Source organism: Gracilinanus agilis, chromosome 1, assembly GCF_016433145.1.
Source record: "Gracilinanus agilis isolate LMUSP501 chromosome 1, AgileGrace, whole genome shotgun sequence".
Lineage (NCBI taxonomy): Eukaryota > Metazoa > Chordata > Mammalia > Didelphimorphia > Didelphidae > Gracilinanus > Gracilinanus agilis.
Window position 1 is genome coordinate 725351621 of NC_058130.1, and position 12106 is coordinate 725363726.

Consider the following 12106-nt stretch of genomic DNA (forward strand, 5'->3'; position numbering starts at 1 on the left):
ATCCAGATCTTATTGCATCCCACTAGGCCATAGTTCTTATGGCCCCCCTCCCAAAAGAACCAGCGCCACACATTCACTTACTGACGTGCTGGGGGGCTCTCTTGGCCCCTCCCACGAGGTCTTTCGCCCCGGGTTTACTCACTGAGGTTCCAGCACGCCCCGCCCCCACCCCGTCCTTCTCCCCCCCCCCTCTTAGTATTCCCCCACCTCCAGCAGGGTCACTCCCTGACTGGGCAGGCGCCCCGCCCCGCCCGCTGGGGCACTCACTGATGGGCTGGTCCTCCAAGAAGCGCACGTTGTGCAGCGCCTCCCCGGCCTTGGCCCGCAGGTTCTCCAGCCAAAAGCGGATGATGCTCTGCCGCTCCTGCGGGGGAGGACGGGAGCGGAGGGGGTGAAGAGAAGGGGAGCCCCCTCGTCCCACCCCGCCGCCCGCCGGGTGTACAGCCCGAGGGGACAGCGCACCTGGGAGGTGAAGAAGCGGAGCTCACTCTCCACATTCTCGTAGATGAAGTCCTCCTCGCAAGAGAAGCCCCGAGTGCCGCCGCCGAACTCGGCCTTCACGGCCTTCCGCAACCCCAGCTCGTCAGCCCCGCGGAGCAGGCTGCGGGGAGCGAGATGGGGTCACAGCCGGCAGCGGCAACAGAGGCCAGAGGCCAGCTGCGTTCCTGCTCTCCCTCCCGCGGGGCAAGCCTCTGAGGGGCCAAAGGCGGATCGGAAGGAGGAGGGGGCCGGGCTGGTGGCGGGGAGTGCTGGGGGGTGTGGTAGTCATTCACCAGGAGGGGGCCCAGAACTAGAGGGAGAGAGGCATGGGGAGGGGGAACCAGAGCTGGGGAGGCGGGGCGGGGGCCGGGTCCAGAGCCTCAACCTGCCTCTCATAGGTGGCGGTGAGAAAGAAGCCGTAGGTCCTTGTGTGCCGATGGTGCCGAACTTGCACTATGAGCTCAGGGATGCCCACACGGATGTGATTCAGAAGCCACAGTAGGGTGTGGTCGTCAGTCGTGTCTGGGGGTGGGTGGAGGCAGAGGAAGCTGACTGGGTTCCTTGTTCAAGGGATGGTGGTGGCCCTCTCTGGGAGGGCCCTTGGGTCCCGAGCCCCATCTCCCCAGCACTTGCAGGGTCGCCGGCCCCTTCTCTCCCTCCCGGAGAAATCAGGCCTCCCCAGAAGTTAGGCTGAGCCATGGGAAAGACAAGAGGGAAAGCGAAGGTTTAGGGTACCTGGGAAGGTCATGAGGACATCACAGTTCTCCGTGGGCACCGTCTTCATCCATGATTTGTGGGACATGATATATCGGCCTGCTTGTAGCAACCGTTTCCCAAACAGCTTATCTGGAAAAAGAGAAGGAAGAGGGTCACTAGGGCCAAGGACTACAGCAGGACAAGGAGACCGGAAACCTGGATTCCAGTCTTGGATCCAGCCTTTGTAACCCCGGAGAAGTCACCTTGAGGATCTCCATCTTTCTAAGTCTTGATTTCCTTCTCTACAAAATGAAGATGATAATCCTGCCTCTGATTCCTAGTACTAGTTGTAGGACTTGGCGAATCACTGATAAAGTGGACCTCGGTTCTGTACATCTGTAAAAAATGAGGGGGATGGCCTCCCTTCTAACTTTAGACCCTCTTAACATACCATAGAAATGGCAATTCTCAAAATAAATAAATAACTGATAAAAAAGAAAGAAAGAAAGAAAGAAAGAAAGAAAGAAAGAAAGAAAGAAATGGCAATTCTTAAGTGGGAAGAGTTGGAAGAATGGGAAAGTGAGGTCCTACCAAAAACCAGCCTTTATGGTTTCCAAAGTGGTGTCTTATAAAGTATGCTGGACTTGGAGTCAATGGATCCTGCCATGGCCATTGACAGAGTAGAACTAAAGCTCTGTAACTTTGGGCAAGTCCTCAGTTTCGTCGTCTGTAAAATGAATGAATTTTTGACTGATAGCCTCTCTAACACTGCTCCCACCTCTAAGCATTCTACATTCTCAGGTTTATTAAATGTGGATTTCTTAGTCCAAGTTGTTTCTGACTCTTGCTTATCTAGTCTGTTCCACTAAGCTACATTTTTTTAAACCAGTACCATATTGCTTTGAGGATAACTACTTTGCTTTTTTTTTTGACTCTTACCTTCTGTCTTGGAATTGATACTAAGGATCAGTTCCAAGGCAGAAGAGTGGTAAGAGCTAGACAATTGGGCAATTGCCCAGTCATACATCTGGAAGTGCTACTGTGTTGTAATGGTTTGGGATCTGAAAGTGATGGGTCCCTTCATTGCTATTTTCTCTGTTCATTATTCCTTTTGATATTCTAGACCCAGCTTTGTAAACTTCCCCATCAAACCCTTTCCTGTTCCACAATTCCCCATTTCTGTAGAGGGCATCACCATCTTTCCAGGCTCCTGGATTCTTCACACTGTGGAACCATCTTTTATTTTTCATTTCCCCTTCCCTCTCCTCTCCTCCTCACAAGGGCCAAGTCCTGACCATTGTATCTCCCCTCAAACATCTCTTGCATCCATCCTCTTCTTGCCTCTTATCAGTGGTTCCCAAACTTTTTTGGCCTACCACCCCCTTTCCAGAAAAAAGTATTACTTAGCCCCCTGGAAATTAATTTTTTAAAATTTTAATAGCAATTAATAGGAAAGATAAATGCACCTGTGGCCATCACCACCTCCCTGGATCGCTGCAGCACCCACCAGGGCGTGGTAGTGCCCACTTTGGGAATCACTGGCTTACATGATCATCATTCTAGCTCAAGCCTCCATCACCTCTTGTCTGGCCCACTGCAATAAACCTCCTAATTGGTTTCTCTGTCTTCCTCCTCTTCCTTTCCCCATCCATCCTCTAGCTGCCAGAGCGATATTCCTATAGCACAGCTCAGGCCATGCCAGTCCCCTTTCTTAAGAAGCTCTAACAATTCCCTCTTGCCTGTAAGATAAAATATAACTTCTCCATTTGGCATTCAAAGCCCTTCATCATCTGGTTCCAGCTACTTTTCCAGACACAGCACACATCATTTCCTTTCATGTACTCTGTGTTCCAGCCAAATAGGTCTACTTGCTGTTACCAGTACCTTGATGCTAACGTGATCTTTGAGCACAAATATGATGTCACTCCAGTACTCACTATTAACTCCAATGGCTCCCTACTACCTCCAGGATCTGCTAAAAACTTCTCTGACTCTTAAAGCCCTTCAAAACTTGGCCCTAATCTATCTTTACAATCTCATTATATATTCATTATTCCTCTTCCCACACTGTAATGCACAAGCCAGGCAAAATGGCCTTCTGTTTCTCCAACAAGATAGGCCATCTCCCACCTCTCTGCCTTTGCCCTGGCTTTCTGCCATATCTGGAATGCCAGGCCTCCTCACTTCTACTTTGAAGCTCAAGCATCACTTTCTACCCAAAGCTTCTCCTGATCTCACCAAGTTAGGGCCCTCTTTCCAAAAATAAATAAAAGTATTTATTTTGCAGATTCCATATTTTTTCTGTATATGGGTACTTATATTCATGTAGATTTCCCTCCCTTAAAAGAGTGGAAACCCTCTGAGAACAGGGATTATTGCATTTTTTTTTGCATTTCTATATCCAACACTATAATCATACTCACAAAAGCCTGTATTTAAGGTCTGCAAAGCACTTGGCAAATATGATTTCATCTTATCCTCACAACAACCTGGCAGGGAAAGTGCTATTAATATATATATATATATATATATATATATATATATATGGCAAGATTTGAACTCAGGACTTCCTGACTCCAGATCCAGCGCTCTATCTACTATGCCATCTAGATAACTTAATAAAAAACTAAATACCTCACTTATGTTTGATAAAATACTCATGGAATGAATGAATGAATGAATATTACAATTTGCCTTGTAGTGACCCTGCGTAGCAGACAGTACAAACATTATCATCCTCATTGAACGGACTCAAGGATGTACCCAGTCATGCAGCTGCAAAAGAGTAAGATCAGAAAATGGACCCAAACTTCCACTTGGATTGATCGCTTTCCATTCAACCACACTTACCTCCTATAGGAATATGTCCCACCAGCAAACATGCACCAGGATTTGTTTTTTAGTCTGATCCTGTGACTGTAATGGTTTGGGAGACTTCTTCCACTGATGGGATTGGCAATTAGCCTGTGACTTTCTAGGATCCTCAATTTAGAGTAATAAGGAGACTTCAAGCTCCAACTCCTTTATTTTGCAAATGAGAAAGCTGAGTCCCAGAAAGGTAAAGGCACTTAGCCAAGGTATGAAGTAGCAGAGCCAGGATTTGAACCCATGTCCTCCGATTCCAAATTCAGGGCTCTTTTCATTGGCCCACATTATCTCTTAGGAATTCTGAGAGTTCCTCTGCCACACATCTGGTATATGTTAGATGCAAGATTTGAACACAGGGCTTTCAAATTTGAAGATCCCACCCTCTGTTCTACTTACGTCACCAAACTGCCTCTGAAAAATGACTTATTATTACGAAATAAATAAAGGCAAATAAACTCGAGTCGCAGGCCCATGGCATGGTGATTCCTTCTCAAGGAATCAATGGCGATTGGCAGAACTGGAACCTGCCATTGTACTCTTCTTGGGGAATCTACTTTGTGTTTACACAAGGAGGCTGTTTGGGAGTTTGGGGAGAACTCTTTGTGGTGCCCAAGTGAAATGTACCAATGACATCGAAAAGCGAGCCTGTCCCTCTAAACCAGTGATTCCCAAAGTGGGTGCTACCACCCCCTGATGGGTGCTGCAGCGATCCAGGGAAGGTGGTGATGGCCACAGGTGCATTTATCTTTCCTATTAATTGCTATTAAAATTAAAATAAAATTAATTTCCAGGGTGCTAAGTAATATTTTTTCTGGAAAGGGGATGGTAGGCCAAAAAAGTTTGGGAACCACTGCTCTAAACAGTAAAAAGAGGCAATAAAAAAAGAAGCTGAGATGGAAATCAAAAGTGAAAAAGTATTAGCTTACAATGGTGTGGGGTTGGGGAACGGGCCCCACTGAAGGGGCTGAGATTCCATTTAACGTTCACTGGATCCTAGATTTAGACCTGGAAGGGGCCTTGGTGGTCAGTTAATTCAACCTTTCATTTTACAGATAAGAAAACGGAGGTCCCTAAAGGGGAAGTCAATTGCCCAGGGTTGTAAAGAGCAGAAGAAGCAGGATTTTAATTCTTCTTTTGATTCTAATTCTAAAGCTTTAAAAAAACAACAACAACAAAACACTTACCTTCTGTTTTAGAATTAATATAAGTATCAGTTCCAAGGCAGAAGAGTGGGAAGGGTTAGGCCATTGAGGTTAAGTGACTTGCCCAGGGTCACACAGCTAGGAAATGTCTGAGGCCAGATTTTATCCCAGATCCCCTTGGCTCCAGGCCTGGCTCTCTAACCACTGAGCCACCCAGCTACTCCAGCTTTTTCTAGGATATCATGATCTACAAACATACTATCTTCCACATTTGTTTTTTTATGGTTTTCTTTTGGGGTTTTGGTTTCATGTGAGAATTCTCTTATGATCAATGATCAACATAATCAAGTATGCTTTGCATGATAAAACATTTTAAATCCAGATCAATTGCTTATCATCTTCAAGAGGAGGGGGAGAAGGAAAGGAGGGAGATAATTTGAATTTTACCATTTCAGAAAACAAATGTGGAAAATTATCACACATATTTGGGAAAATAAACTATCTCTGTATAAGAAAAAAAAATAAAGCCCTGCTTAGCACTCTGTATTTAAGAAAAGAAAAAAAAAAGAGATCATGATCTATTTAGGGGTCGAGGGTGGCAAGAGAGGGCTTGTTGCCCATTAGAAGGTCTGGCTTCTCATAGCTTAGCTGGGGGTGGGAGGGGGATGTGGTGGCTTAGTAGGTAACTGGGCACAGGTCCCCTGCCTCATGCCCATGTTGCCCTGGCAGGCCAGTGAGAAGGCACAGAGTAAGGGTTAAGGCTCTGCCAATCTACCCACGCTGAGACTAAAGCCCCGGAGGAATCTCTAGGCTTCTCTGGCTAGTAGGTTCTCCAAGCCACCTCATTTCCCTCCCCTTAGCCCAGTTCTCCTCCCTTGTCCACTGCTCCCCGCCTCCAGGCTTGGCCAGTTACTAGTCCTGGAGCCCCTGCTCGGGCTGCCACAATCCTCAGTCTCCCACAATCACCAACAACTAGGCCCCAAAGCCTGAAGGAGGAGAAGGAAGAAGGAACATCTAGGGAGACACGAAAACCCCAGAGAGGGGATCAGGACCAGCCAGTCCCCAGTTCAGTGATGGGTTCCCCCAACTTACCACAAAATGACTTCAAGCAAGGGCTGGGAAACCAGGCTCCTAAGTCTTCTGTACGGGGCCCTGGCTTGGCTCTGTTCCCCCACCCCCATCCCAATCTGACTCAAAGGGTTTCCGGTTCTCCCTAGCTCTGTGTGGGTATGTCTGTGTGTGCACACGTGTGTCTAACTTAACCCCTGCAGCTCCTGAGCAGGCAAACTCCCTTGGGACATGCAGCCAAAGGAAAATACTGGTCTCCCGAAACCTGAAGAGCAATACCGCAACCCCCTGCCTCCCCCCTATCCCCTGCCCCCCACGAACACCCTGGGACCATGGATGATCACTTAGCGAGTTGGCTTAAGTCTTGCTCTGAGCCTGGCAAAAACTCAGTTTTCCTGACCCCCAGGACGGGAGGACTTGAAAAGTGGAAGAGATCTTAACAAGCATTACATCCAGTTCTCTTGTTTTACAGATGGAGAAACTGAGGCCCACAGAGAAAGAGGGATTTATTTGCTCAAGGCCAAATAGGAGTTGATAGCCTGGCCAGGATGTGACCTCAGCTCCCCTGACATCAAATTGAATGGTCTTTCTACTATTCTATACTTTAGGCACCCTAGCCTGGAGACAAAGGCAGCCAGTCTCTTTCCTGAAGCCAAAAAGCCTGGCACTATCAGCACCCATGCTCCCTGGCACAGCCTAAGCTGTTGGGGGGGGGGGGAGAGGGAAGCCAAGCAAGACAAAGCAGGGGCAGGGAATGATGTAGCCATTCAGCCAGAGTAAGAAAGAAAGGCAGGCCTGTGTGAAGACCAGGATGCCAAGAGAACCAAGACCTGGGGTGTGGGGAGATTACTTTACATAGTGCCAAGGCCAGTCAAATTGGAATTCTGGAAGGGAACTATCTGCAGAAATCACTGGGTGTCAGCACTGGAAGGAACCTTAGAACACTAAGGATAATATGTTGGAGCTGGAAACCTTGAAATAGAGCACAGATTATCAGAGCTGGGAAGAAGCTTAGAACAAATGGACATGGAACGTAAGAGTCCAAAGAGAGCTGAGAACATAGAATGCCAGAGTTCAAAGAGCCAAGAACACAGAATGCCAGAGTCTAAAGAGAACTGAGAATATAGAATGCCAGAGTTCAAAGAGGGCTGAGAACACAGAATGCCAGAGTGCAAAGAGAGCTGAGAACACAGAATGCCAGAGCCCAAAGAGAGCTGAGAACACAGAATGCCAGAGACCAAAGAGAGCTGAGAACACAGAATGTCAGAGTGCAAAGAGAGCTGAGAACATAGAATGCCAGAGCCCAAAGAGAGCTGAGAACACAGAATGCCAGAGACCAAAGAGAGCTGAGAACACAGAATGTCAGAGTCCAAAGAGAGCTGAGAACACAGAATGTCAGAGTTTAAAGGGAGCTGAGAACATAGAATGCCAGAGCCCAAAGAGAGCTGAGAACATAGAATGCCAGAGCCCAAAGAGAGCTGAGAACATAGAATGCCAGAGACCAAAGAGAGCTGAGAACAAAGAATGCCAGAGTCTAAAGAGAGCTGAGAACAAAGAATGCCAGTCTAAAGAGAGCTGAGAACACAGAATGCCAGAGACCAAAGAGAGCTGAGAACACAGAATGTCAGAATTCAAAGAGAGCTGAGAACACAAAATGTCAGAGTTCAAAGAGAGCTGAGAACACAGAATGTCAGAGTTTAAAGAGAGCTGAGAACATAGAATGCCAGAGCCCAAAGAGAGCTGAGAACATAGAATGCCAGAGACCAAAGAGACCTGAGAACAAAGAATGCCAGAGTCCAAAGAGAGCTGAGAACACAGAATGTCAGAATTCAAAGAGAGCTGAGAACACAAAATGTCAGAGTCCTTAGTACAAAGCATAAAATGTCAGTGTTGGAAGGTTTCTGCTTTCCTTTTTTGTATTTTTTGATTGCACATGTAGTTGGTTTTTGCTTTTAAATAAACTCTACCTTCCCTCTTAGAACCAATACAAAGGATTGGTTCCAAAGCAGAAGACCAATAAGGGCTAGGCAATGGGGGTTAACTGAATTGCCCAGGGTCACACAGCTAGAGAATGTCTGAGATCACATTTGAACCCAGGATCTCCCATTTCTGAGCCTGGCTTTCAATCCACTAAGCCACCCAGCTTCCCCCAGCACAAGTAGTTTTGAAGATTAAAAAGGAGACAGTGCATGCCAGAAGCTAAGCTCCCTGGCAAGCATTCAAACCTTTATATGGCACATCTCTCTAACTCTGCAAAAATTCCTAATGTCCACATTATCCAGCTCTATAGAAGAGAAAGCAAATCCCTCAAGCAGCTGTTCTTTCTGTGGATCCAGGCAAAGTGAAGGACCAGGGAGAAGGCCTGGAGAAAAGTCAGAAAATGAGGCAGAAACTTAAGGAATCACTCCTTTACCTCATGGCACCTTCCTCAAGTGATCAAATGTAATAATTACTAGGCAGTCACTATTCTAACTTCAGTCCAAGGAATGTAACTAGGCAGCAGACTCTAGAAGTAAGGAGAGTACCATTTGGGTGTCCTCTGATATTTGCTGAATAGGTGATTTCTGCCAGAACTAGAATGGAACTTAGAACAGAAAATGTCAAAGCTGGGAGAGCCCTTAGAACACAGAATGTTAGAGCTGGGAGGTAGCTTGGAACACAGAATGTCAAAGCTGGGCAGGTCCTTAGAAGACACAATGTCAGAGAAGGGTTCTTTGAACAGAGAATGTCAGAGCTAGGAGGAAGCTTAGAACACATAATATTAGAGTTGGAAGGGCCAATAGAACAGAGGATGTCAGAGCTGGGAATACCCTTAGAACAGAGAATGTCAGAGCTGGGAGGGAGCTTAGAACAGAGAATGTCAGAGCTGGGAGGGAGCTTAGAACAGAGAGTATCAGAGCTGGGAGGGACCTTAGAACAGAGAATGTCAGAGCTGGGAGGGACCTTAGAACAGAGAATGTCAGAGCTGGGAGGGACTTTAGAATAGAGGGTGTCAGGGAAGACCCTTAGAAATCACCTGGTTCAAATCTTTCCACATTTTAAAGATGAGAAAGTAGGGAGATCACTTAAGTTACAATCAGAGTTAGGCATAGAACCCAGATCTCCTGAATCCCAAGCAATCTCGGGCTCTATCTCCTCCATTTTACTCAGGGCTCAGGTTCAGGTCATCTCCACTGGGCTCCATCTCCTGTTCCTGACCAGTCAGTTCTATGTGCTCATGGAATGCAAAGTAACTTAAGCAGTCGCCTCAGTTTCCCGGTCCTGGCAGAACATACCCAGGCACACATATTGTGAAGCCAAATAGAAATGGTTTGGGATTATCTGTTCCTTGGGATGAATCCCTGGTTTGGGGCTTCTCCTCCAGACCACGCTACGATGAGGAGGACATTCAAGAGTTGACCACATTACATAATCCCCTAGTTCTGGCCCCAACATTTCCATGTATGCTCCTGGGCAGATGCCCAGTAAGCTGAGGCTGCCAAGAATGATTCATCATGGCTGGGGGTGAGGACAGGGGCATGTGTATATACTTGGGTACCTGTGGGTGTCTATAGTGTCTGCAATTACAGAAGTATAATTATGGCCAATTACAGTTGTACATTAAAATATCAGGATGGGGCCCATGTGTATAGCTATAAACCTGCAGGTATAACTTCACTGTCTGCAGGGAAACTGCGAAGTGTGATTTAAGGATCACACAGCCAGCCACGACCCAGGCTGGGGCCCCATCTGCAGATCTGGGTGTAATAAGCCTGAATATAAGGAAAGGGGGAGTCAATTGTGAATTCAGGGAGTGGAGAGTGGTGACCTGTGATCAAGCTGAAAGAGTCCAATTTCTTTTCTTTTCTTGAAGGGATAGAAATAACTAAAGGCAGCACTGCGATGGGCCAGGATAGAGAGCCAGCCTCAGAGCCCAGGCAATACTGGAAGACTGTAAATTGAAGAACGGTGGCAACTGTTCTGCCTTGGAGGGAGAAGTTTTTATACCGTGAAATCCTTATGTAGAGGAAAATCCCCAGGAGGCCTGGGGGCCTTCCTCCTCCTTGGTCCCCCCAAAAAGGAGCACATCAATTGAATGTTCTTTCCATTCCACCTTTGCAAGAGGTCTCCGTAGATACCCAGTGTAAGGAACCCCCACATCCAGTAGTAATGAGGAGGCTTTCTGATCCGTTCAGAGTGACCAATGGACTCAACTAGAAAACCTAGGTGGCCCGTCTTCAAATTGGTAATTGCAGGTCAGGAACCAAATTGGGGCTTGATTCGGTTAGAAACTTCAGTCACAGGGCATTTAAGTGGCTTACTGGACAGAGTACCAGGTCTGGAGTTGGGAGGACCTGAGTTCAAATCTAACCTCAGATACTTCCTAGCTGTGTGACCCTGGGCAAGTTACTTAACCCCATTTGCCTAGCCATTGCTCTTCTGTTTTGGAGTTGTTGCTAGGGCAGAAAGTGAGGGTTTAAAAAAAGAAAGGAAAAGAAAAGAAACTTTAGGCACTATCAAGTCTGAATCTGGGAAATTTTCTTTTAGAATGCTTATACTGGGAGCAGCAGGGCTGAAGGAGCTGAGGAGACTCAGGGGGGCATTCAGGGGCCTGGGGCCTTCCAGAGAGATCAGGGAAGATTTGGAAAGTTTGAAGAATGAAAGTCCTGGAGCTGAAAGCAAAGGAGGGTTGGCTCCAGCGGGAGCTGCTGTGCCAGGAAACTGACCCACATCAGAGAAGCCCAAGAAGAAGGGCAGCTGCAGAATGCAGTGCCTACCTGTGTACCTGGGCAGGTAACCTAGCTGCAGATCTGGGCCAAGGCCACATACACATTCCTGAGTCTGTGGGCTGCTGCTGCCCCAGTGCACGTGTGTGTGAGTAACCTGGTCAGATGCCAGGAGGTGTGTGCCTGCCATCTTTGGAATCTCTCAGCAAGGAGCTGTCTAGGATGCCTCCCCAGGCTTGAAGACTCCCCGAGCCTGGCCCATGGTGCCAGGTACTGAGGGGGCCAGATCTTTCTTATGGATCTGTTTCATATGAGCGAACAGCCTTAGGACACAGAGGAAAACCCCTCCCTACAACATCCACTTCTGTCCGTGTTCTCATGCTATCGGGAAACATTGCCATCACTGGAGACCCGGGGGGGAAAGGCTCAGGCCTTCAGCCATTCTCTTAGTCATTATCTGGGTCTGGGTCCAGGGTCTCAGTGGTCTGAGTCTGGAGCTTGTTTGGGGCTGGAGGCAATCTGGGGCCTGGGAGAAGTTGGGTTCTGCACTCCAGGGGACTCCTTTGGAGTCAAGAAACAGAGGAAAGAGATCCCTGAGTAGGGAAGGCTTCCACTGGTGACCTTGGCCTCATTAGACCCCAGCTCTATTGGGTGACAGCAGCCTGTGGTGACTGGGGAAGGGGGTGAGTGAGTGGGCCCAGCAAAGGCAGGAGGATCTGGGGCTCAAAGGCCGGCTACAGCAGCCTGGCCCAGAGGCGGCACTCCCCAAACCGCTTCCTGAGTCCTGCCTGTGTCCCACCTGCCGCTAAGTGTTAGTGGCTTTGGGAGTTGGCCACCGAGATTGCCTGGTCCTCAGGCAGAGCCCACCACTCACGTTTCTGAGGCCCCCCTAAAGGTCTCTCACCTTGACCTGAGGTCACCCGGACTGCAGAGCCTCGTACTCTGGGCAAGGGGGCCCTAGGGCCTTCCCGCCAGGGTGCCCCGTGGACAGCAAGGGCTGGGCCGCATATCCACAGGGCAGTGAGAACTAATGGGACTGGGGTGGCCGCCCTGCACTGCCCCGCAGCGCCCGGGGCCTTGGAGTGCCCAGAGCCTCGCGTGCCCCCATCCCACCCCACTGCAGCCTGCTTCCCTAGGGCGGGGGGG

General features: G+C 48.2%; 1 protein-coding gene across 1 annotated transcript in view; it reads right to left on the minus strand.

The window, feature by feature from the left end:
* The window catches only part of ANO8 (anoctamin 8), a 30706-nt gene that overhangs the window by 10197 nt on the left and 8403 nt on the right, over positions 1–12106 (minus strand). The window contains 6 exon segments of the mRNA XM_044685332.1: positions 231–263; positions 266–364; positions 463–601; positions 870–1002; positions 1216–1416; positions 9846–9991. Of these exon segments, the coding sequence (XP_044541267.1) occupies positions 231–263; positions 266–364; positions 463–601; positions 870–1002; positions 1216–1416; positions 9846–9991 (751 nt within the window).